The sequence below is a fragment of the Eriocheir sinensis genome, unplaced genomic scaffold (genome assembly GCF_024679095.1).
Source record: "Eriocheir sinensis breed Jianghai 21 unplaced genomic scaffold, ASM2467909v1 Scaffold1016, whole genome shotgun sequence".
Lineage (NCBI taxonomy): Eukaryota > Metazoa > Arthropoda > Malacostraca > Decapoda > Varunidae > Eriocheir > Eriocheir sinensis.
In genome coordinates, this window is record NW_026110315.1 from 81,089 (window position 1) to 107,500 (window position 26,412).

Consider the following 26,412-nt stretch of genomic DNA (forward strand, 5'->3'; position numbering starts at 1 on the left):
AAGGGAAGCCCTGCAGTGTGTCAGCTGCATGGTATGATGGGAAGCCTGGATCTTCTCTTCCCAAGCTCGGGAGCGCAGGTGTATGAATGTGAATGCAAGAAATTACAGGTGGCCTGAGTCCCACCAGCAAAAGTGTGTGGGCCAGATGTGTGACAGGGGGTGTGGATGAAACTGTCGGGCATGTGGTGTGTGGGAAAGGCACCGGAAAGAAAGGACAGGAATGATGAGGAATTCTTGGCACTGAGTGAGGTGGGCTGGGATGAATGGGAGGATTGCAAGGACAGAGAGAAGGGAATGGATGCTGCTGCTGCTGGGACTGAGTGATGAAGCAAATGAGAGAATTATAGAAGCCATGAGTGTGAGTTTTCTGGAAAAAGATGTAATTGTGCAAGAAATAGGGAGTTGGAAGATTTGTAATGGATATATACTGCTTGTGTTGTTTTATTTTTACAGGTTGTGCCGATACGAAGGCCTGACTCTCCAACGGGTCACCTGTACAGCAAGAGCAAGAGCAAGGAGAGACCAAGAAGGCCAAGAAGGAGAAGGTAGGGAAGGGAAGGGAGAGACACGGAGGGACGAAAGGAAAGGGAGAGACACGGAGGGAGGAAAGGGAAGGGAGAGACACGGCGGGACGAAAGGAAAGGGAGAGACACGGAGGGACGAAAGGAAAGGGGAGAGACACGGAGGGACGAAAGGGAAGGGAAGGGAGAGACACGGAGGGACGAAAGGAAAGGGAGAGACACGGAGGGACGAAAGGAAAGGGAGAGACACGGAGGGACGAAAGGAAAGGGAGAGACACGGAGGGAGGAAAGGGAAGGGAAGGGAGAGACACGGAGGGACGAAAGGAAAGGGAGAGACACGGAGGGACGAAAGGGAAGGAGAGACACGGAAGGACGAAAGGAAAGGAGAGACACGGGAGGAAAGGGAAGGAGAGACACGGAGGAGGAAAGGGAAGGAAGGAGAGACACGGAGGAGGAAAGGGAAGGGAAGGAACGGAGGGAGGAATGGAAGGAACAGGGGAGGGAGGAAAGGGAAGGGAAGGAGAAACGGAGGGAGGAAAGGAGGGGAAGGAAGGGAAGGGAGGAGGTACAGGGAGGAAAGGGAAGGAAGGAAGGAGGAAGAGAAGGGAAGGAGGAGGTACAGAGTGGAAGGGAAGGGGAAGGGAAGGAGGATAAATCTTAAAATCACCACTCCACCCCCTCCACCACCCCAGCCTCAATCCCCCCAAGACAAGCCTGGGAACTGTAGGGAACCGGGGTATGGGGGAGCCCATATCACTGAAAAAATGGCCTTCCAAAACTTCCTAGAAAATCTCTAAATCAGGAAAATTCTAGTCTCGAAAGTAAGGAAAATCCCCACCATTATGCTCACATGGGTGGGCTAATCGCTAACCAAGCATACCATCGCTAACCACCCCAAAACAGCCCTGAGCCATGACTCAAGGTCATCCGGGACTGGCTGAACAGGCCCTGGCTATACCCGCCCTCAGCACGGCAGCCATTGGGCTGCGTGTTCTAAAAAAAAATAACCACTTGGTGGACCTGGTCTCATCATGCGTGGGCTAATGCTAACCAAGCATACCATCGCTAACCAAGCTGCACTATCGCTAACCAAGCGTACCATTGCTAACCAAGCGTACCATCGCCAACCAAGCATACCATCACTAACCAAGCATACCAACGCTAACCAAGCGTGCCGTTGCTAACCAGCGTGTAAGCTAACCAAACGTTTGTAGAAAAATATATGAAGACCTAGTGATGCTTCATACGGTAGGTAATGAATGCGAGCTATTTTGCAGCGGCGTTGTTAGCTCGATTAATCCCTTTAGGGAGCTGTGGTTTTGGTGGTCGTTAGCTCGATTAATCCCTGTAGGGAACAGTGGTTTTGGTGGTGGACGACCAAATCACTGAAAATGGGCTTTCAAATGTCCCTACAAAATCCTCAAAATTGGAAAATCCCTAGTCTCTAAAGAAAGGAAATTCCCTTACGTATACTCTTGTAATCTATTCCTATATAACGTGGCAGCGCCACAGCGGTCTGTTGACGAGTGTAGAGGCGTGTAATTGGATGGTCAGCGTGGTTGAACCCCCATCTTCACCATCCCAATCGAAGTCGAGCAACTCTTGGGAAATGTCATGTTTCATAATTACATATGGTAACAATACTGACGGTTAACCCATCCACTTCTTGTAAGTTGATGCTAGATAATTTTTACCGAGTAGTTTAAGGTACAAAATAAAACAGATTTGTGACAGCTGTCATCCAGATCGAACTGACGCGGGAGTGACCTACCGACTGCTACGTATGACCCTGGCCTCCATTTTACTCAAACTCCTCTATAAGTATTGCATTGAACAATATCCGTTTGTTTTCTGACAAGTGCTTGTCACACCATGTGACACCAACACGCCTGTCTTTGTTGGACCGCACGGGATAGTAATCGGTCCTTTTGTCAGCCTACATGCACACCAGTAAAGAGGTTAAATACTCAGTTAACACTTACCGAAAGGCAAAGTAGACTGATATTTTGAGGGGAGTGAGTGTCAGGCCTTCCATCCATTAAGGCGACTTGATACCCTTTAAGTAGTAATATTTTACGAATGTATTAGAAAATACAAATAGCTGCAGCATTAGTTGCTTTAATATAGAGAAAAAATAACGTAAAACTCTTAAAAGACCGTTTTTTTGTCCGAAATCGTTATAATCCATTTACGTTTTGGATATTACTGACTTAGGAACTAGTTTGTAGGGTGCACTGCAAGGCAGGTATGAGGCTCAGTCTGTGTATAGAGGCGGTTAGGAAACAATAACAATGGACTTAGAAAATCCAAGCCACCTAACTCTATAATTAAAGAGGCTTGCCCCCCTGGCCACTCCCCAAGGTAAAACGTACACGAAAATGCATTATAATGATAATTCTTTCACGTGCTAAATTACTATGAATATTGGTTTGGAGTGGTTATTCTTAAGTTTTGCCCAGGACAGAAAAGATGAAGGCTCCTCCCCACCCACCTCTCCCTCCGGCAAGGTGCAGGCAGGAAATAGTTAGAAGAGAACACCATGTACCTTTAAGGAAGAAAGGGACATGGAAATTTTACAGTAAAGAGAGAAATCAGAGGAAATTACTACCCTTAACTTACACTACTGGTAACCTAAGCTGTGGGGGAAAATGACTTCATTACATAAGAACATAAGAACACAGAAACACAGGGAGACTGGAAGAGGCCGGGTGGCTTCACAGGGCAGCCCCAGGATCCCCCCTAATACTCACAATGGGTGAGGTGTAGTTTCAGGGGCACAGGTGGAGGCTTGATCCTCATTTTACTGGTGGTACTAGGCACTGCACCAGTAACCTGTCACCTTACTGCACCCACACCTCACTCCACCTGTCATACGGACATTAACTGTTGCTTTACTCTATTGTTAACTTACGCTACTTGCAATCTAGGTTGTGGAGGAGAATAATATGGATTTAGGTTGAGGTCTTGCTGCAATCTGTCTGAAAACATGCGAAGAAGGGTCAGTATAATCTTATATCCCTGAAGTACTTATCCAATGAAGACTTGAAGCTATTGATACTCTGTGCGCTAACTACTGACGGTGGGAGTCTATTCCAGTGATCGACGACTCTATTGAAAAAACTTCTGTGCACCAATGTGTTACATCGGTTTCCCTTTAACTTCATACCGTTGCTGTGTGTTATTGTGTTGGTGTCTCTCTGAAATAGACTATCTGGGTTAATATTGTCGAATCCATTAAGGATTTTGAACACTTCAATTAAGTCCCCTCTTATCCTTCGCTTTTTTAGGGAAAACATATCTAAACGCTTTAAACACTCGTCATATGGCAAGTTTCGGAGCGCTGGAATTTGTTTCGTTGCTTGTCGCTGTATCTTTTCTAGCAAAACTTGATCTTTGATATAGTTCGGTGACCAGAACTGAACGGCGTATTCTAGGTGTGGTCTTACAAATGCTAAACATTATCTCTTCATAAGTTCGGGTGATTTATAATCAAAGTTTCTTGAGATTAATCCTAACATCATATTGGCTTTTTTACTCGCTGCAGAACATTGATCACTCATTTTAACCCGAGAACGTCGGCAGACCCTTTTCTGGGCTTTCACGAGTTGTGGCTGTGGTACGGTGGACCCTAAAATGGGCTCACCATAAAACCCATAATTCGAGCTAGTTGTAGGTGGTGGTGGCATAGAGCAACTCACCATACATGCCCTGGGTCACAGCGGTGGGTGAGTGATCTTGAGACGGGCTTTTTTTGTCATAGGTGGTGCTGTAAGGTTATGGCAGACTGAATTAGCTATCCACACAGTAATCACTTGTCAAATTCTTTAAAGTAGACGACAAGCGACTCTCGGCTAGATGCCACGCGTCACAAGACTGTTTATTTTGTAACAAACACCACCCAAAAAATATGAAGTTTGAGTAAAAGTAAATATTTTTAACAGCTTTATGGTTATGAGAGGCGCACTCTGATGTACGTTCCATGCTCTATTCTTAGTTTCAAAATGCAGTGTAATTTTGCCGTTTCTCGGCCACTTATCGGCTTTCCTATAGCCGAAGCCCACGGTTAAGAGTGTTACTGATAATGACACCAAGATCTTTTTCTTGTTTTACTTCGCTGAGCTCATGTCCTTGAATCTGATATTTAAAGTTAGGATTTTTTTCACCTATGTGCATTACTTTACATTTATCTACGTTAAAACTCATTTGCCATTTTTCGCTCCAGTCAGCAAGTCTTAGTAAGTCTGATTGAATATTCTCGCAACTTTGACTGTTCATTACCGTACCTCCTAATTTGGTGTCGTCAGTGAATTTGGCTACTTTTGATAGGATATCAGTTTCTAAGTCGTTCACGTAAATTATGAATAGTGTTGGCCCCAGGACCGAACCTTGGGGCACGCCACTGGTGACGAGTTGCCAATCCGATGCTTCACCATTAAGAACTACACGTTGTTCTCTGTTGGTGAGCCAGTCATGAATCCACGCACATAGATGGTCGTTAATACCGTGGGAACTCAGTTTAGAAATAATCCTAACGAGGAACTTTATCAAACGCTTTCTGAAAATCTAGGTAAATTACGTCATATGGGCTTCGGGCGTCCCAACAAAGGGAAGGGAAGGGAGGAGGTACAGGGAGGAAGGGAAGGGAAGGGAGGAGGTACAGGGAAGAAGGGAAGGTAAGGGAGGAGGTACAGGGAGGAAGGAAAGTGAAGGGAGGAGCTACAGGGTGGAAGGGAAGGGAAGGGAGGAGGTACAGGGAGGAAGGGAAGGGAAGGGAGGAGGTACAGGGAGGAAGGGAAGGGAAGGGAGGAGGTACAGGGAGGAAGAGAAAGGGAGGGAGCATAGCTGGGCGTTATCGTGATAAGTTATCGAGATACTTTATTGCTGATAACAAAATTGGGTTATTGGCCGTCCGCTACTTATTTAAATATGCATCAGTATCTTCGTTACTTTTGTAACCAAACTAGCGATAATCGCTACTTTTTTCCGCCTCTCAGAAAAAAAAGTTCTCCCTACTGCGCATGCGTGGTCCGGTGTTGTATGAAGAAACTTCAGGGTATGAAATATCTTTGGTGAAGAGATGTCATACTTAGATCATCAACATTAAAACACTAGGTTATTTTTTTATGTTAAACTAAAAAATCACTATATCAAAGAGAAAAATCATTTAATTTAGCCCCAAAAATGATTATTCACTGCCTCAAATTTAATATTCCATATTCGTTTGTGAGCATGACATGATATTGAAGCATTGGTGTTGTGTTATTTGGTGTCCCATCGTCAAAGTTGCGTTTGTTATAAACACTGGTCTTCGTGAATTGCGCATGTTCAGACCAGTAAGCGTAGTTTGTAGTCTCACAAAGCTTTTTAACACATTAAGAGTTGCTCGAAGGCTGAATCAGACACAGTACCACCATCCTTGTTTCTAGAACGACACTCTGTACATATAAATACAACTTGTACAGAGTTTCGTTCTAGAAACAGCGAGGATGGCGGTAGTGGTACTGTATGTCTGATTCAGCCTTCCACCAACTCTTAATTACGGTTAAAAAGCTTTGCGAGACTGTACAGGTCTACGCTTCTGGTCTGAGCATGTGCAGTTCACGACAGACCAGCGTTTGTAAACAAAAGCGCCAGCTTTTGACGGTGGAGTCGCCAAATAACACAACGCCAGTTCAGGCGTTTCTGATATTACCGTCCATATGTAGGCTATATGCATAGCTGGGCGTTATCGCGATACTTTATCGCTGATAACGAAATTGGATTATCGGCCATCCGCTACTTATTCAAATATATATCGGTATCTTCGTTACTTTTGTAACCAAACTAGCGATAATCGCTACTTTTTTTCCGCCTCTTAGAAAAAAACGTTGTCTATATGCGTAGCCCGGTGTTGTATGAAAAAACTTCGGGGTATGAAATATCTTCGGTGATGAGATTTCATACTTAGATCATGAAAATTAAAACACTAGGTTATTTTTTTATGCTACTCAAAAATCAATATATCATAGAGAAAAATCACTTAACTTTGCCCCCAAAATGATTATTCATTACCTCAAATTTGATATTCCATATTCGTTTGTGAGCATGCCGTGATACTGAAGGCACCCGGTGTTGTGTTATTTGGTGTCCTATCGTCAAAAGCTGGCGCTTTTGTTTACTAACACTTTTCTCTAGTTAATTGAGCATGATCAGACCAGTAAGTAGACCTGTACAGTCTCACAATGCTTTTTTAACACATTAAGAGTAGTTGCTGGAAAGCTGAATCAAACATACAGCACCACCATCCTCGCTGTTTCTAGAACGACGTACACTCTGTACATATAAATACAACTCGTACAGAGTGTCGTTCTAGAAACAGCGAGGATGGTGGTAGTTGTACTATATGTCTGATTCAGCCTTCCAGCAACTCTTAATTACGGTTTAAAAGCTTTGTGAGACTGTACAGGTCTACGCTTGCTGGTCTGAGCATGCACTGTTCACGAGAGACCTGTGTTTGTAAACAATTTTTGACGGTGGGGACGCCAAATAACACAACACCGGTTCAGGCATTTCTAGTATTACCGTCCATATGTACGTGTCAACGTGTGGTTTTCAGGTTTTGTAAGTTTTCTAAAATACAAATAATGAAAATTTGAATTCATCTATGTTTTTCTATTTGAAATATCAATATAGTATTGTTTTAGCCTATCGGACTTATCGCTAGCTAGTATCGGAATTGTGGATTTATATCGGGCATTGGTTATCGGTTATCGCCTATATTTGTGTCTCCAGTTAACGAATATCGGTTATCACTGATAAGGTTTTTCATTATTAGTTATCGGTTATTCGGAATAGGGTTTTCTGTTATCATGCCCAGCTATGGGAGGGAGGAGGTACAGGGTGGAAGGGAAGGGAAGGAAGAAGGTACAGGAGGAATGGAAGGAAGGAGGAAGGAAGGAAAGGGAGGAGGTACAGGGTGGAAGGAAGGAAGGAAGGAGGTACAGGAGGAGGAAGGAAGGGAAGGAAAGGGAGGAAGGGAAGGAAAGGGAGGAGGTACAGGGAGGAAGGGAAGGGAGGAGGTACAGGAGGAAGGAAGGGAAGGAGGAGGTACAGGGTGGAAGGGTAGGGTAGGGAGAAGGTACAGGGAGGAAGAGAAGGGAAGGAGGAGGTACAGGGAGGAAGGGAAGGAAGGGAGGAGGTACAGGGAGGAAGGAGGAGGTACAGGGAGGAAGGGAAGGGAAGGAAAGGGAGGAAGGGAGGAGGTACAGGGAGGAGGAAGGGAAGGAGGAGGTACAGGGAGGAAGGGAAGGAGGAAGAGAAGGAAAGGAGGAAGGGAAGGAGGACAGGAGGAAGGGAGGAAGGAAGGGAGGAGGTACAGGGAGGAAGGAAGGGAAGAGAGGAGGTACAGGGAGGAAGGAAGGGAGGAGGAAGGGAAGGGAAGGAAGGAGGAGGAAGGAGGAAGGAAGAGAGAGAGGAAGGGTGGAAGGAAGGGAAGGGAGGAGGACAGGAGGAAGAGAAGGAAGGGAGGAAGGAGGAGGACAGGGAGGAAGGGAGGAAGAGAAGGAAAGGGAGGAAGGGAAGGGAGGAAGGGAAGGGAAGGGAAGGGAGGAGGTACAGGGAGGAAGGGAAGGGAGGGAGGAGGTACAGGGAGGAAGGGAAGGGAGGAGGTACAGGGAGGAAGGAAGGGAAGGAGGAGGTACAGGGTGGAAGGGAAGGAAGGGAGGAGGTACAGGTGGAAGGGAAGGGAAGGAGGAGGTACAGGGAGGAAGGGAAGGAAGGAGGAGGTACAGGGTGGAAGGGAAGGGAGGAGGTACAGGGTGAAGGAAGGGAAGGAGGAGGTACAGGGAGGAAGGAAGGAGGAGGTACAGGGAGGAAGGGAAGGGAGGAGGTACAGGGTGGAAGGGAAGGGAAGGGAGGAGGTACAGGGAGGAAGGGAAGGAGGAGGTACAGGGAGGAAGGGAAGGAGGAGGTACAGGGTGGAAGGGAAGGGAAGGAGGAGGAGGAGGGAGGAAGGGAAGGAGGAGGTACAGGGAGGAAGGAAGGGAAGGAGGAGGTACAGGAGGAAGGGAAGGGAAGAGAGGAGGTACAGGGAGGAAGGGAAGGGAGGAGGTACGGGGGGGCAGGGAAGGGAAGGGAGGAGGTACTGGGGGGAAGGGAAGGGAAGGGAGGAGGTACAGGGTGGAAGGGAAGGGAAGGGAGGAGGTACAGGGTGGAAGGGAAGGGAAGGGAGGAGGTACAGGGAGGAAGGGAAGGGAAGGGAGGAGGTACAGGGTGGAAGGGAAGGGAAGGGAGGAGGTACAGGGTGGAAGGGAAGGGAAGGGAGGAGGTACAGGGTGGAAGTGAAGGGAAGGGAGGATGTACAGGGTGGAAGGGAAGGGAAGGGAGGAGGTACAGGGTGGAAGGGAAGGGAAGGAGGAGGTACAGGGAAGGAAGGGAAGGGAGGAGGTACAGGGAGGAAGGGAAGGAAGGGAAGGGAGGAGGTACAGGTGGAAGGGAAGGGAAGGAAGGGAAGGAAGGGAGGAGGTACAGGGTGGAAGGGATGGGAAGGGAGGAGGTACAGGGTGGAAGGGAAGGGAAGGGAGGAGGTACAGGGTGGAAGGGAAGGGAAGGGAGGAGGTACAGGGTGGAAGGGAAGGGAAGGGAGGAGGTACAGGGTGGAAGGGAAGGGAAGGGAGGAGGTACAGGGAGGAAGGGAAGGGAGGAGGTACAGGGTGGAAGGGAAGGGAAGGGAGGAGGTACAGTGAGGAAGAGAAGGGAGGAGGTACAGGGAGGAAGAGAAGGGAAGGGAAGGGAGGAGCTACAAGGGATAATATTGTTACGCCAGGGGGTATATTTTTTGGGGGTATTTGTGTTATTGGTGTGTGGGGGTGCTAGTTTGGGGCGCGGACTGGTGATGGCCAGCGGCGTGGGGTGCATCGCGGCGGCCGTGCCAGGAGCCACCAGCCGTGCCGCGGGGGAGAGATAGAGCCCAGCTGCCAGAGACGAGAGACGTGCGCGCTGCCCCTGTGTGCCTTGCCCGCTTTTGTGAGCCCTGTGCTGTGTCCGTGCCCCCCTCTGAGTACTTTGAGTTACTGTGCCTTGTCGACGCCCCGAAAAAAGAAAAAAGAAAGATTTCCCACTCGTCCCCCGAGTTGAACCTCTGCGAGCTATTTTGCGGTGGCGGCAACGGGTGCAAAATGGCATTGAAAAGTCAATTATTTAGTGATTTCCGGAGAAAAATACTATCCATGATAAACAGCAGCATATTTTGTCCAGAAATTAGCAGTCAGCATCTTGAAATTAGTTGGCTACCCTTTGGTCAATATTCCCCGGTACAGAGAGGAAGGGAAGGGAAGGGAGGACGTACAGGGAGGAAGGGAGGACGTACAGGGAGGAAGGGAAGAGAAGGGAAAGGAAGGGAGGAGGTACAGAGAGGAAGGGAAGGGAAGAGAGAAGGTACAGGTACAGGATAGATTTTCCTATACTTCATACATTTAGCATCACTCTTATTAGATGTATCGAGGCCATACCTCCCTACTATGTACCATACTGAGAGAGAGAGAGAGAGAGAGAGAGAGAGAGAGAGAGAGAGAGAGAGAGGGGGGGGGGGGGGCCAAGGCCTCCATCAACAACACAAAGCACAGCTGCAAGATAACTTGTGTGTTGAATGCCCTTGTGGCTCAGTGGAGAGGAAGTGCGTTCATTATTCGTAAATAACATAATAGTAATGACAATGCACAGAACTAATTATTCTTTAGTTGCTCTCAATTTTCTGATGATGACAAACCACAGAAAACACCACAAAGTGTTTTATGGTGAACTGGCCTGTTTTTTACAGTGATACCTCGGCTTGGGAGTGCCTTAGTTTACGAGCGTTTTGATTATGAGGAAAAAAAATCACAAAAAATGTCTTGGTTTACAAGTGGTGACTTGGTGTACGAGCATCCTCTTTGTACAAGTCGAAGACGTGAGCGTGGGTCTCCTTTGTTCGCTGCAAGACGAGAGCGCTCAGAGCGGAAAACAGTGGGAGTGGGATCTCAAACTGGTGTCGCACTGGACCTTTTTCCTCCAACCGCATTGGTGGTAGGCGCAACACACAATTCCAACTTTTCTGAGTGTGCATCACACATGACCAAGGTCGGCCGCCCATATCCACAACGTAAACAAACCAGTCACCCTGTATCCACAGGACGTCGCTTGCCAAAGTAAGGGCTGCTGTGGCTTGTGCTGCTGGTACTCAAACTATGGACTTGTTGCTACAGTTACATGGAGGAAGAAGCCGTTGTGGGCACCATCATGGCTTCAAAGACGGGAGGACAGGAGTGTTTACCCACATCAACAACTCGCTCCCATTTAGGTGTACAGGCAACCACGGTTGCTCCTAGCCCCATCGGTTGGAGGAAAACGCCTAGTGTGCCGGCGCCTTCAGTCCGCGTTGCACACTGGCAGAGGCAGCACCCGCGCCCGTATCCGCTTACCTTTGTGCTCTAGTGTGCGGTCTTCGTGTTTTCAGCACTATATATGTTACTTATATACATATTTTTATATTATTATTCTATATTATTTATCATTGCTATTTGTAAGAAAAATTACCCTTATTATGTATAAGATATGTATGATGATATTTATGTTCATAAATTTGCGATATATGTGATTCATTAATGGGATTCACATTAACTTAAATGGAGAAATTCATTTTGGTTTACGAGTTTTTTGGTTTGTGAGCAAAATTCTGGAACGAATTAAACCTGTAAACAGATTTTTTTTATTTATTTAATTTTTATGTCAAACCCTGTAGCACCGGTAGGCTTTCTTGAGGGGCCTGGTGGTCGGCCCGAGCCCGTCTTGGTGCAGGCATGTGTTTATCGTGGCTCCACCTTTTCTTGCCTCATGCCGCCCCCCGGAGCTCATTCTTGAATGACTTGGACGGTTCTTCTAAAGTCCGGGTTGATGGGTGGTCTTCAGGGCAGCATGTGGGTAGTCTTAGGCCACTCGCAGTGACTGAAAAATTCCAGGTGGTAGCGGCGGATTCAAACCCTTGTTGTCCAGAATGCGGTGAATGCAGGGCCTGCACGCTAACCACTCAGCCACCGCCTGCCCAGTGAATGATCCGAGGCCTTAGAAGCTTGCTGGAGAAAAGCCTAGGGCCAAGCCTCTTGAATTACACCCGAGTCAAGATGGTGGCTGGCTTGGGGGACTGTGGCGGAAAGGGTAGCCAATAATTTTGAGACACTTTATTTCAGGGCAAAATATGACACTTTTGTTATGAGATTGTTTACCTTCCAGAAATCACCAAATGACTGGCCCTTTCACTTGGCAGCATCAACTCACCATTCAGCCGCTGACCCCCAGTGACAGACTTCCGGGAGACTGGAAGGTTAGCAGAGCACACGTGTGGCAACCAAAGAGCAGCTGTTAAGTAGCAGATGAGACATAGAAAGGTGCATGAAGTAAACTTTAACTATTACTATTACTATTGGAAGGTTAGCAGAGCACACGTGTGGCAACCAAAGAGCAGCTGTTAAGTAGGAGACAAGACATGGAAAGGTGCATGAAGTAAACCTTAACCTGATTATGTTCTGTTTTCTATAAACTGTGGAGAGGGAGTGTATTTGTATGAAGGTATGCAGATGTGTGTGTGTGTGTGTGTGTGTGTGTGTGTGTGTGTGTGTGTGTGTATTTACCAAAATGTATTTACCTATTTGTAGTATACAGGGCCTGACCTCAATCTGAGACAATCCTTTTTCCCATTCTATGCTTCTCCAACTTTTCCTTCATTATATGGACACTGCCACATGCTTCAACAATGTCTGTGCTAAGTCCACTCCATGTATTCACACTCCTGTGTGGAAAACTGTACTTCTTTAAGTCTTTCAAACAAGTCCCCCTCCTCAACTCCTTGCTGTGTCCTCTTAGTTGCCTCCTCCCTTCCATCTGATTAAATAATTTCTGTCCAACACGTCCATTCCACTTGTGTTCCTGTACAGCACTATCAGGTCTCCTGTTTCTCTTCTTTCTCCCAGTGTTGGCAGGCCCAGTTCCTCCAATCTAGTCTTGTATGGTCAGTTTTTCCCAGCGGGCACTCATGTTGCTCTTCACTTAACAGGTCTGTTCCGTTAGTGAACATTAAGTCCAGTCTTGCTGATTCATCCTTTCCTATAAATCTCTTCTCTTCCTTCACCCACTGTGTCGTGAGGTTTTCTGTGGACAATTTCTAGAGCTGGGCGCGTTACTGGATATCGGGTAGTCCGGTACCGCTCCTCCGCACCTCGAAACACATATAGTCCGTACCTGTACTTCCGCGCCTAAAATTTTTTCACTCGTTCCGGTACCGCACCTCCGCACCTCCGGTACCGTACCCAAAACTATTAAAGCGCGCCTGAAAAATCTAGTCCGTACCTTAAAAAAAAGAAATAAAAGGCAATACTGCAGCACCTTGGGTTCTTGCTATCCGTGCACGTGGTGTTGTCATTGATGACGCACTTCCTTTAAGACAGACGACAAACGGTATATTTTGAACCGGGCCGTAAATCTGAATGAGTGACGTCACTCAAGTGGCGGGAAAACATGCCCTGCAGCACAGACCGCGTAAACGACCGGAAGTATTACTGCAGAGCGCGGACTGTTTGTCGTTTTCATTTTTTTATCCTTGAAAACCTCAGGTGCGGAGGTACGGACTTAAAATACTACCGTTCCGCATCTGTTACTTCCGCACTTTTGAAAAACTTTCCGCACTTCGGACCTCCGCACCTCGTTTAAAGGTCCGCAGGTCCGGAGGAGCGGAGGTGCGGACAGAGGTACGGAAGTGCCCAGCTCTGACAATTTCAAAACTTTAGCTCCCCATGTATTTTCTTCACCTTCCACTCCAAACTTTTCCCAGTTGACATTTTTACAGCTGAAGCCCCCTGTTAGAATTATGTACATTCTTGCTATTTCTAATAGTATCCTCTAATGCTTTACTTGTACCTTCTGACAGGTTGTTATATATTTCCCTCGTCCGTGTGGGGGCACACATGTCACCATTACTGACAGTTTTTCAGCTGTAATAAAACACTTCAGATTTCCTGTATTTTCTGGTCCTGTTCTCACTTTGATCACTTTTAAGTCTGTTTTGAGCAGCAGCATCACCCCTCCCCCACTCCTCCCTATTGTGGCCTTCCTGTATATAGTGTAATTGCACTCCTCTGTTCCCGCCACTTCTGGGCCTTGTGCTAGTTTTGTTTCAGTGGTGCACATTACATCTGGTGTAGCTCTGTTCAGGTAGTCTTTTAATTCTAGCTTTTCTTATATAAGTCCGTCGACATTAGTGAATGTTGACCTAAGCTTTTTTGCTCCCTTCTCTTCCTTGTTGTTGTTGGTGGTGTTGGTGTTTACTTGGCCTCCTCCTCCCTCTTCCTGATCCACCACTTCATCACTCTGTCGTTTTACACTCTCCAAAAACTCTTTATTTTTCTGACTCTGTTCTTTCTTAATTCCTGTGCTTTGCTTTGTTCACAGTTTCCCTCATCTTAACTCTCTCCTCCATGCTCATATTTTTCTTATATATGTTTCTTTATAATGTTCTGTCCCTTTTAGTATTCCACTCCGACTTGAGATGATCTTGGCTGCCATTTGTGACCTTAACTTCAGCTTGATAGGTCTGTTTTTCCCTTCCTCATGTTTTCCTAGTCATGTCACCTCGTCCACCTCCTCTGTCAGCCTTCCAGCACTTTTATCTAAGCTTGTCAGTGTTTCTTTCACTTCAGGGATTTCATATCTCTCTGCCTTCATTGGGATTTTCTCCTCCTTAACACCCACGATTATCACACTCTTCTTCTTCTCTGCCAATTCGAACCAAGTCTTCCTTGTTTCTCATTACCTGGACAACCTCACGCTCCATCTCCACTTTTCTTGCCCTTTCTTGTTGTTTCAGGATTTCTTGGAAACTTCCTCTCCTTTTCATTTTCCTTTCTTCCATACATTTATTTCTACATCAACCAATTTCTTATCAAAGTCATTCAGCGAGGGATGGGTTGGGGTAGAGTGTTAAGGCTTTTAAGCGTTGTTTTTAACGTGGTTTGTGTTCAGTGTTATGTTTTAATGTTTAAGTAATTCCAGCATTAATAAACATCATATTAAAAAGACAAATTTCCACCTATCCCTCGATCGTAACGAACGTGGATGACTGACATCTGTGACGCCAAAAATAATTCCCGTAACGGGTAACAGTGGCATGTCAAGCAAAGGGTAAGTAAGACTTGTCTGCATACTTCCAAAGCTTACAGATATTCACATGCTGGTTACAATAAAAGTTAGGGACAGCATCTGCTCAAGTTTAGTTAAGTCTGTCACTGCAGAGAAAAAGTCTGTTTTAAGCAGAAGCACATGAGGTTGAAGGTTAAAAAATACCTATCCCTATGTTAGTCTACACCCTCGGTTATTACGGCTCCAATTAAATTAAGAAGACTGACTGCCTTGCATCAACTCAGCAATAAAAGAAAATAGTGGGTTAGAGTGAAAAGTATTACTCAAGCACTTCCCTCTCGCATTAAAAAAAAGATGCAGGCAAAAGCTCAGGAACCAAACATAAATTAGTAAATGCGAGGATGCAGGTTATAGTCATTTGGTGGAAAGACAGACAAAGCAGCGTTAGGCTGAACCTCAAGCCGGCGCTAGTCTTTGGAAACGATCACTATGCACATCCTGTGTATTAAAAAAATAGATCGTAAAGCTCAAATCTCCGTCCCCCATATATCTGACTATTTCTGTCTAAACCACGGGTAAAAGAACACACCAAGGATTTATTTTGATTACCGCTGGTGACACCCAAAAAGGTTTAGGTCAGAGGGTCGCGAAGGCTCCCCTCCCCGACGAACGTGTCGACGGCAAAAGAAGCATCAAAAAGGACCCAAAATTATTTTAAGTGCCATAAAAGTTGGCTGATAAAACCGTGTAGGTTGCCAGTGGGGCTGTAGTCAAGGGATACTGCACTCCGTTGAAGAGGAACTTTAAGGACAATCATGTACACAAGGAACTCTAGTAATAATCCAGCATTAGCTGCAGAAATGGTTTCTCCATCTGTCCAGTTGCCTTGTTTAAAACACAAGATCAAATCAGTAGATAGCCTATAGGCGTCCACTGGCCCGTTAAAACGGCCACTCGTTTGCACAGTGTCCACAGCAAAATTTACACCCTTTACGAGGCTGTGTTGCCCATCTTCCCCAAATGTTTCAAGAAAAAGTGACCGAAACGCATCATAATCCTTCCATCCTGTGAACGCGCTCCTGTTTATGAGGGCCGTGCTCCCGTTCCCGGGATTGACCTTCGAGCGGCTGAGAGATATTTAATCCCTGATTTGACACGAATGAAATGTCCATGACAATCTCACTTTGAAACGAGAAGTCCCTGGCCGAATAATCTGCCTCCTTTGCTGCCTGCGAAAGGCCTAACTGCTGTTGCTGTTAGCGGGTGATTAGGGGCAGAAGCCATAGTGGGATTAGTAAGGTAAGTAAATACCTCTTGGTTGCTCATGCAGCGTAGAAGGAGGAGCAAGCACCCTTTGAAGACTGCTACACTCCTTACGTGAGAACAGTTCCCGTTATCCGTGACGGTACTTGTCATTTCTCTCTACCCACCCCTCATAGTCCTCAGTGAGAGCTTGTAACTTCGGGTCAGGTTTCTCTGCCATTAAAAAGAGTTACTAGTAAAATGAGGAGTAAAATGGTAAAAGAAAAAAAATATATCGCTGCAGAAGTAAGTGAAGTAATAATCCTTCACCACTAAGTATGTGCTCACTCCTCCCCGATGCTTTTGAAATGCATTATAAAAGAGAAAAAAGAATAATGAGTGAGGCTTAGCAAGACAAAACTTCTCCACTGTGCAATAAAACACACAAAAGAAAATGAATGATTATACATAAAATGCGTAACAATGTTACTCAAGAAAAATATTAAACAACCACACGCCAGAAAAATCAACAGCTGAAAACTCTAATAGATTAGATACGGCCCCACAAGCCTAAACACGTGAACATAATAATAGTAATGCACCTGAAATCATGTTACAAGTGGTTTAATTACGGAAACTGTATCAATGTATAGTGTCAGCTAAAATGTGTTAAAAACCTCGAAGACAGCAACTCGATACCCCACTACTCAGCACGCTCGCGTCCTTCGCCTCGCCGGTGGCTGGGGCAGGATGCAGGGGTGGCAGGGTCTGCCGTCCGTTGGCTGGTAGCTGTGGTGGGAGGGGCGGCGGGCAGACAATATACGCCCACCAGTCACCCTCAAAGGTTTGAGTTGCCTGGCAAAGAAAAGTGCGCACCTACGACTAGTTGTGTCGTAGGAAGAAACAAGTGCCTAGACACCTCCGAGGAAACTTGGTTGTGCGAGGCGGGGCGCTCAGGTTGTGTGGGGTGGGGCGGGGCGTTGCGCTCGGGTGTGGCTGGGTGCTGACTTGAATCTCACGGAGCAGGAAGATCGCGCGCTGCCTCAGCAGAACGCTAGGTACACGCTTCACTGTTTCTGCCCTCACACACTGTCACTGAAGTTATGGTTGAGAGAGAGATATAACAATTCGGAGTAGTTCGTAACCACGCTGCACACCATTTATGTTAAGATTTTTAGTGTTATTTTTAATGTGGTTAATGACGAGGCGGCCACCAGCCACCATTTTATGTTATGTTATATTAGAGAAAGATAACACCTATATAACAGTTCGGAGTACAGGTAACTCTCGATTTACGCGAGTTTGTTTTACGCGTTTTTGAAATAACGCGGGGTCTAAATAAATTTTTAATTTACAAGTTTTTTCCACTTATACGCGATATTTTTGTGGGGGGCATGTATGTGTCACACGCACTCTGACTCACACACGGCCACACCTAGCTACAGCCAGTTCTCTTCCTCCGCGCCCGCCACAACAACAACAAACCCAGCATTACGCCACTCAGCGATTCTTGAAACACCAGCCCCACCGCCATGTGCATTGTTTGGAAACCACACAACAAACAGCTGCATGCCGCGTGTCACCAGAACCACGTGAATTGTGTCTTGCCTAGTTGTCTGTCATAACCTACGAGTGATGGTGGGAATAATATGCTTATTATGATATCAGAAGCTGTGCATCATCAGTCTGTACGGGGATGTATTTCTCACAACACCAGCCCGACCGCCATTTTCATTGCTTTACTCAAGGACACTTGTCAATTCAAGCAGTAAAGATTACACCTAAAATATATAAATTTCGGAAAACTGTACATTGTCAATGTTCTTTAACCCGTACATATTTTTGAGCATTTTAAGAACTTTTTTTTTTTCAAAGCTTGGGGTGCGTGTTATACACCGCAAAATATGGTATTTATTTTTCGACAGAAACATACCTGTTGTTTGATTTACATTGTTTTTGATTTACGCGACCTCTTCAAGAACGCAATACTCGTGTAAATCGAGAGTTACCTGTAGTTCGTAACCACGCTGCACACTATTTATGTTCAGACTTTTAGGCGTTGTTTTTAACGTGGTTTGTGTTAAGTGTTATGTTTTAATGTTTAAGGCGCGAACTGTTATCTCACGTCAGGTCCGGTGTACCGTTGCCTGCTTTCACAAGTTGATTGTAGTAGGTGAGATAACACAATAGCCTTTTAGTTGGCCGAGCGGTAGCCGTTATAAGTTCACTTTAGTTCTCTCTCTCACAGGGCAATACCAATACAAATTGTAATTTTAACTATATTAACAGTTGTACACAAAGTTTACAGTTTACGTTAGCGAGTCGCACAATTTGAGAGCCAGCCACACCACAGGGCGCGGGGCGGCGGAGCACCGCTCGCCTGCCCGTCACATGTCTTCTCTCGGCTTCTCCCCCGTCTTCGCGTTGCTCACTCGTTTTATTTGCTTGTTAGATCGTCCGGAAGGGTGTGGGTTCCAGTTGATGACTGTTGATGAAAGTCATCATTTGCTGATTCTTGCGTTAGCTCAGCATGTGTTCTCACGGCCATCAGCTCTGACGTGTTCCATAACATCCTGGCAAAGGCACTGAGCCTGTGCTTAAACACACAGCCACACACTCACATGTACATTATAATATACGCATTACACGAGGGAGCGGGAGGGTGGTAAAAAAAGGGGGGGGGACATTGCCATTATTTTTATATTATTATTACTGTTGCTGCTCAAGTGCATGCATGACTATGTTTGTTTTATGGCTTAAATCTGGGTGTTGCCCGCGGCTGTGCCCGGATATGCCGTGAGCCACGCTCTCTGCCCGGCCGTATCGAAGGGGTTGATGAGCAGCTTTTCAGTGATATAAACTGTTTGTTAAGGGGGTGTGCCGGTACCTTGAAAGAACAAGTCATTGCATTAACACATCTCTTACAAACCAGGTAGTGGTGTCCACCATGCTGGGAGGAGGACAGCGCTAAGTGACGGCACCCGACTCTGTGTGTGTGTGTCCTGACGTCCACCGCTGGTGCTGAAGTGAGGGTCTGAGGTGGGCAGCACAGGGCCAGAAGACAGCACCCGACTCTGTGTGTGTGTGTCCTGACGTCCACCGCTGGTGCTGAAGTGAGGGTCTGAGGTGGGCAGCACAGGGCCAGAAGACAGCACCCAACTCTGTGTGTGTGTGTCCTGACGTCCACTGCTGGTGCTGGTGCTGAAGTGAGGGTCTGAGGTGGGCAGCACAGGGCCAGAAGACAGCACCCAACTCTGTGTGTGTGTGTCCTGACGTCCACCGCTGGTGCTGAAGTGAGGGTCTGAGGTGGGCAGCACAGGGCCAGAAGACAGCACCTGACTCTGTGTGTGTGTGTCCTGACGTCCACTGCTGGTGCTGAAGTGAGGGTCTGAGGTGGGCAGCACAGGGCCAGAAGACAGCACCTGACTCTGTGTGTGTTGGTCCTGACGTCCTGGGCTGGTGCTGAAGTGAGGGTCTGAGGTGGGCAGCACAGGGCCAGAAGACAGCCCCCTACTCTGTGTGTGTGTGTCCAGACGTCCTCTGCTGGTGCTGAAGTGAGGGTCTGAGGTGGGCAGCACAGGGCCAGAAGACAGCACCTGACTCTGTGTGTGTGTGTCCTGACGTCCACCGCTGGTGCTGAAGTGAGGGTCTGAGGTGGGCAGCACAGGGCCAGAAGACAGCACCTGACTCTGTGTGTGTGTGTCCTGACGTCCACCGCTGGTGCTGGTGCTGAAGTGAGGGTCTGAGGTGGGCAGCACAGGGCCAGAAGACAGCACCCGACTCTGTGTGTGTGTGTCCTGACGTCCACCGCTGGTGCTGGTGCTGAAGTGAGGGTCTGAGGTAGGCAGCACAGGGCCAGAAGACAGCACCCGACTCTGTGTGTGTGTGTGTCCTGACGTCCACCGCTGGTGCTGAAGTGAGGGTCTGAGGTGGGCAGCACAGGGCCAGAAGACAGCACCCGACTCTGTGTGTGTGTGTCCTGATGTCCACCGCTGGTGCTGGTGCTGAAGTGAGGGTCTGAGACACTTGCTGTGCTCATCACTCACTGTCCTTGCTCCTTGGTGCATCCTTCCCTTCACCTGCTTGCTTGGTCCCTGAGTAGCGGTGAGGAAGACTTGCTGCCCCCTCGGCTGCAAGGCCGGGCAGCAGCCTGAGTGGCCAGGAGCAGCAGAGCAGACTGCCACTGGTGTGAGGATCAGGGGCGATCAGAAGAACCACCACCACCACCACCACCCTGCTGCTGCTGCTGCCTTCTCCAGCCATAAGGAAAGGGAAAGTTTGAGTGGAAGGACTGTGAGGCAGTTTGGGACTGAGAGCAAGTTCATCAGACACAGCCTTGCACACACTGCTGAGGGAAAGCATGAGTGCCAGGAGTTTGAGGAAAGACTCCCTGGGAAGGGTGACCTCAACAAAAGCACCCACGCACTCGGGTGAAAGAAATCATGAATCTCAAGGTTGTAGGAAAAGATTGGGTGGGAAGGATCACCTCAACACACACACCCTTACACACACTGGAGGAAAAAAACATGGATGTGAAGTTTGTGGGAAACGTTTCCATCTGAAGGGTGACCTCAAGAGACGCATCCTTACACACACTCGTGAAAGAAACCATAAATGTGAAGTTTGTGGGAAAAAGTTCAGTTTGAAGTGTAACCTCCAGACACACACCCTTACACACACTGGTGAAAGAAAACATAAATGTGAAGTTTGTGGGAAAAAGTTCAGTTTGAAGGGTAACCTCCAGACACACACTCTTACGCACACTGGTGAAAGAAAACATAAATGTGAAGTTTGTGGGAAAAGCTTCACTCAGAAGGGTCACCTCCAGACACACACCCTTACACACGCTGGTGAAAGAAAACATAAATGTGAAGTTTGTGGGAAAAGATTCACTCAGAAGGGTAGCCTCCAGACACACACCCTTACACACACTGGTGAAAAAAACCATGAGTGTGAAGTTTGTGGGAAAAGATTTAATCGGAAGGATAGCCTCCAGACACACACCCTTACACACACTGGTGAAAGAAACCATAAATGTGAAGTTTGTGGGAAAAGCTTCACTCAGAAGGGTGACCTCAAGAAACACACCCTTACACACACTGGTGAAAAAAACCATGAGTGTGAAGTTTGTGGGAAAAGATTCCTTGTGAAGTCATGGCTGAAGAGACATGGCATAAGACACTGTGGCCACAAAGGGTTCCAGTGTGATGCTTGTGGCAAGCGATTTATGACAAAAGGTGAGATTGCGAGACACGTGAAGATTCACCTCTGAGGTGTTGTGTTGTGCTGCTGTGTGTGGGAGAGAGCAGGTGCTGGATGGGGCGTTGTCTTGCATGGAGAACAGAACACATGGCCCAGATAGGGAATCAAAGGCAGGTTGCAGAGTGTCTGCAATTTTGAAAATTTAAGAAGAAGTGTGTGTGTGTGTGTGTGTGTGTGTGTGTGTGTACCTAGTTGTAATTTTACAAGGCCTGGGCTTATGCTCGTGTGGTCCTGTCTTCATATCTGTATTTGTCCAGCTTTTCCTTAAAGTTGTGCACACTCTTTGCTGATACTACATCCTCACTTAGTCTGTTCCAAACCTCTATGTTTCTTTGCAGGAAGGTATATTTTTTTACATCTCAAGCATCTTCCTTTTCTCAATTTATTACTGTGTCCTCGTGTGTTGCTGGTGTTTCTTCTCTTCGTAGCAACTCCACATTATCTGCTTCTTCCATTTTATTCCACAATTTGTAAATTAGTATTAGGTCTCCCCTTTCTCTTCTTTGTTCCAGTGTTGGCAGGTCCATTTCCTTTAACCTTTCTTCATATGACAATCCCTCCAGTTCTGGAACCATCTTTGTTGCCATCCTTTGTATTCTTTCTAGTTTTTTCTCGTGTTTCTTCTCATGCGGAGACCACACAGTTTCTGCATATTCCAGCTTTGGTCTAATCATAGTGGTAATCATCTTTTTCATCATATCTTTATCCATGTAGTGGAATGCTATTCCTATATATCTCACCATTCTATACATATCTCAGAATATCATATTTACATGACTCTCTGACTTGATTATTTTGTATTATCACTCCCAGATCTCTCTTCTTGAACTTTTAATATTTCTCCATCTCCCATTCTACATGTCCATTTTGGTCTCCCTTCACTCTTTCCCATTTCTATTACATGACATTTCTTCACATTGAACTTCGTCTCCCATTTCTTACTCCAGTCCCAAACCTTATTCAGGTCCTCTTGCAGAATTTCAGTCTTTACTATTTCTTATGTGTCTCAGCAGTTTTGCATTGTCTGCAAACAAGCTCATGTAACTATTTACTTTCTTCGGCATGTCATTTATATATACTAGGAAAAGTATTGGTGACAGTACTGATCCATGGGGCACTTCACTATCTACATTTCTCCATTCCGATTTCATGTCCTTTACCACTGTTCTCATTTCTCTTCCCTTTAAGTAACTTTACAACCAGTTTTTCATTTTCCCTTTCAGTCCTCCTCTATTTTCCAGCTTCTATAATAGTCTTGCATGTGGATTTTTGTTGAAAACCTTCTTCAAGTCCAAATACATGCAACCTACCCACCCGTCCCTCTCCTGTGTTATGTCCGTCACTCTCGAGTAAAAGCTCAATAAGTTTGTTACACATGAACGCCCTTGTCTAAAGCCATACTTTTTTTTCTATAATTATATTGTTTTACATTTGTTTGTGTGTGTGTGTGTGTGTGTGTGTGTGTGTGTGTGTGTGCATGCGTGCATGTGTGTGTGTGTGTGTGTGTGTGTGTGTGTGTGTGTGTGTGTTACTTGTACCCACACCAGGGGTTGGTGGCCTGGTTTGCCTGACACCCTTCATGCTGGGTGTGGAGCTCTTCCCCAGGCACTGTTGGCAAAGTGTTCTGGGTCTGGGTGTGCCTGGCAAGGGCCATTACTTGAAATGTTTGGGGCAGACACGGGAAGGTTTTGTTCCTCTCCATCCCACACTTCTTTTTACATTTGTTTCCCATGATTGTTGTCTCCTTGGCTGTGTCTTCTGGGGTGGAAGTGTTGCCCTGCCCTTCAGCCTGTTCATACCTGGCTGTCTGTCTATAGTTTCTTCCATGAATAAGACAAAGTCGGCAGGAGCACATGTGTGTGCCGGCATGTTCGTCACACCAGCATTCACATTCCAAGTCCCCGCGCTGAGTCACGTGGTGTGTTCGTGCATCTGGCACAAGGAGACTCTAATATAGCCTCCTTGGTCTGGCAGCAACCCGGCCATTTAGCGGGTATCAGACTCATTATATATGTATATTTTTATTACAAAAAACAGGTGATGTCACTTCTGACTTTGTGAGCTCTCATGTTTATCCATTTCCCTATGTTTCATGGAGGCATAACTTGCATTATTACGTTCACTTTGACTGGGGCCAGAGCTGTTGTGAGTGTCTATTAAGCTGGAAACTCCCTCCTTTGTGTGAATCATAAGCCACAGAAATGTTACCAGTGTATTTACCTAGTTGTATTTACCTAGTTGTAATTTTACAGGGCCTGGGCTTACGCTCGTGTGGTCCCGTCTCCGTATCTATAATTATCCAACTTTTCCTTGAAACTTTGCACACTCTTCGCCGATATTATTTCTTCACTTAATCTGTTCCAAACCTCCATATTTCATTGTGGGAAGCTATATTTCTTTATGTCTCTTGAGCATCTTCCCTTCCTCAACTTTTTACTATGTCCTCTAGTATTCCTGCTGGAAGGTTCTTCTCTTAGCAATTTCTCGTTATCTACTTCTTCCATGTTACTCAATAGCCTATATATTTGTATTAGGTCTCCTTTTTCTCTTCTTTGTTCTAGTGTTGGCAAGTCCATTTCCTTTAGTCTTTCTTCATATGTCAGTCCCTCCAGTTCTGGAACCATTTTTGTTGCCATCCTCTGTATTCTTTCTAGTTTTACTATGTGCTTCTTCATATATGGAGACCACACTGTTTCCGCGTATTCTAGTTTAGGTCTGATCATAGTAGTTATTAATTTTTCATCATTTCTTTGTCCATGTAGTGGAATGCTATACCTATATTTCTCACCATGTTATATGTATCACCAAAGATCTGATTTATATGACTTCCTGGTTGCATATAATCTTGCATTATTACTCCCAGGTCTCTCTCTTCATTTACTTTCTTTAATATTTCACGATCTCCCATTTTATATGTCCATTTTGGTCTTTCTACACTTTTCCCATTTCCATAACATGACATTTCTTCACGTTGAATTTCATCTCCCATTTCTGACTCCATTTCCAAATCTTGTTTAGGTCTTCTTGCAGCTCCTTGCAGTCTTCACTGTTTCTTATATGTCTTTGCAGTTAGCATCATCTGCAAACAGGCTCATGTAGCTGTTTATTCCCTCTGGCATATCATTAATATAGACTAGGAAGAGTACTGGTGCTAAAACCGACCCCTGGGGCACTCCACTTTCCACCGTTCTCCATTCCGATCTAGTGTCCTTAACCACGGTTCTCATCTCTCTTCCTCTTAAGTAGCTTTCCATCCAGCACTCCATTTTCCCTCTCAATCCTCCTTTATTTTCTAGTTTCCACAGCAGTCTTGAATGTGGAACTTTGTCAAATGCCTTCATTAAGTCTAGGTAAGTGCAATCCACCCATTTGTCTCTTTCCTGTAATTTGTCTGTCACTCTTGAGTAAAAGCTCAGCAAGTTTGTCACACATGAGCGACCTTTCCTAAACCCATATTGATTGTTTGTGATTAGATAATGTTCTTGAAATCTCATCCATTGTTCTTTTATTAATTTCTCACATATTTTGCATACTACACTGGTCAGAGACACCGGTCTGTAATTTAGGGGTTCTTCCTTTTCTCCACTTTTGTATATAGGTACCACTTCTGCCCTCTTCCACTCCCTAGGCGCTGTGCCCGTTTTAATTGAGCACCTATTGATGTCATATATCGGGCCAACTAGCTCATTTCTGCACTCTTTAAGTATAAAACCTGAAACTCCATCCGGTCCCACGGCCTTCCCTTCTTCCAATTCCCCCAATAGATTTTTTATCTCCTTTTTGTCTATTTTGACCTCTTCCATATATATATCTAAGTTGTTTTCTTGTGGTTCATTAAATAATAATTCTTTGGTAAACACTTGCTGTAATTTTTTGTAAAATAATTCCGCCTTGCCTTTGGGATCTTTGATCTCTACATTCTCTTCCGTCAGTCTTTCAATTGTTTCTCTTGATTTAATTTTTCCATTTATAAATCTATAAAATAGTTTAGGTTGTTCTTTACACTTTTCCACAATATCCTTTTCGTATCGTTTCTCTTCTTCCTTTCTCACTTTCACGTACTCATTTCTCGTTGCCTTAAAGTCTTCTCTGTTTCTTTGATTTTTGTTTCTTTTTAATCTTGACCACACTTTGTCTCTCTTTTCTTTTGCCTTTGCACATCTTGCAATAAACCAGTCCTTTTTAGCCCTCTCCCTCGGTCTGTATTTTGGTAGGAACTTCATAACACCTGTGTTGTACGCCCTCATGAAAATATCATATTTTTCTTGAACTTCGCTTGTACTCATTAACTCTTTCCAATCCATTTCACCAAAAAACTTCTCGAGGTTTTCCACCCTGCTTTCCTATAGTTTAATCTATCGCTTCTATAAGTCTCATCTTGTTCCTTCCTCCCTCCTCCATTTCCATCTCTATGAGCACGTGATCACTTTTTCCCAGGGGGCAATCATACCTCAGTTCATCCTTCACGTGAATTTCTCTTGTCAACACCAAATCCAGTCTTGCCGGTTCATCATCTCTTCTATATCTAGTGCTTTCCTTTGTATCATCAAATTTTCCATCATTAAATTCAAGAATCTATTCCCCCATGCCACATCACTACCATTGCTCTCAAACCTCTCCCAGTCAACCTCTTTGCAATTGAAATCGCCAACTAGTATTACTCCTTTGTTTGCCTTAAGTAATCTCCTCAAACTCTGTATGGTGTCATCAGTCATGTTTTCATAATCTTCTTTACTCCATGATGTAGTTTTTGGTGGTACATATGTTACTGCAGTCGTCATCCTTTCTCTGTTCTTGTTTTCCAAGCTTACACTCACTATCTCTGCTTTTCCCTCTCCATATTCTATTGATTTTACTAATAACTCTTTCTTTATCATTATCACCACTCCTCCGCCTTTGCCCATTCTATCCTTCCTCCACACATTGTATCTTCCATCTAACTCAATTTGGATTTGGACATGAGAGGTGTTGTATTTCCACTATGTGTTTCAGGCGCTATGAAACACAGTTTTTCGAATATAACATTTTAACAAAGCATCGGACAAGGATGGTATTTTGGAAGATGATGATTAAGACCCTGACCTAATTGGCAAAAATAGGCTTAGGTGCCAAATGTGGATGATTACGGCACTTGTAGGAGTAACTTTAAGGTAAACTGCACTAAATTATACAGGCACGGGTAGCGAGGCTAGGTGCCTCTCGTTCGTGACGTCCATGTGACGTGTAACTATGACGTAGTAGTCAT

The 26,412-nt window shown here is 45.6% G+C and overlaps 1 protein-coding gene across 17 annotated transcripts; it reads left to right on the top strand.

Moving 5' to 3' along the window:
* Positions 1-413: 413 nt before the first annotated feature.
* On the top strand, positions 414-22,613 carry LOC126988949 (zinc finger protein 98-like). Of its 17 annotated transcripts, XM_050847377.1 has the most exons (7): positions 414-545; positions 11,766-11,856; positions 18,838-19,031; positions 19,125-19,298; positions 19,473-19,559; positions 19,653-19,745; positions 19,835-22,613. In XM_050847377.1, exon 7 carries the CDS (start codon positions 20,266-20,268, stop codon positions 21,175-21,177), a length of 912 nt encoding a protein of 303 aa, XP_050703334.1. In that variant the 5' UTR covers positions 414-545; positions 11,766-11,856; positions 18,838-19,031; positions 19,125-19,298; positions 19,473-19,559; positions 19,653-19,745; positions 19,835-20,265; the 3' UTR covers positions 21,178-22,613. The 17 variants fall into 17 exon arrangements, with proteins under 17 accessions (XP_050703334.1, XP_050703326.1, XP_050703328.1 ...); XM_050847369.1 differs by having other exon boundaries at positions 11,766-11,920; positions 19,473-22,613; XM_050847371.1 differs by having other exon boundaries at positions 19,125-19,211; positions 19,473-22,613.
* The last annotated feature ends 3,799 nt before the right edge of the window (positions 22,614-26,412 follow it).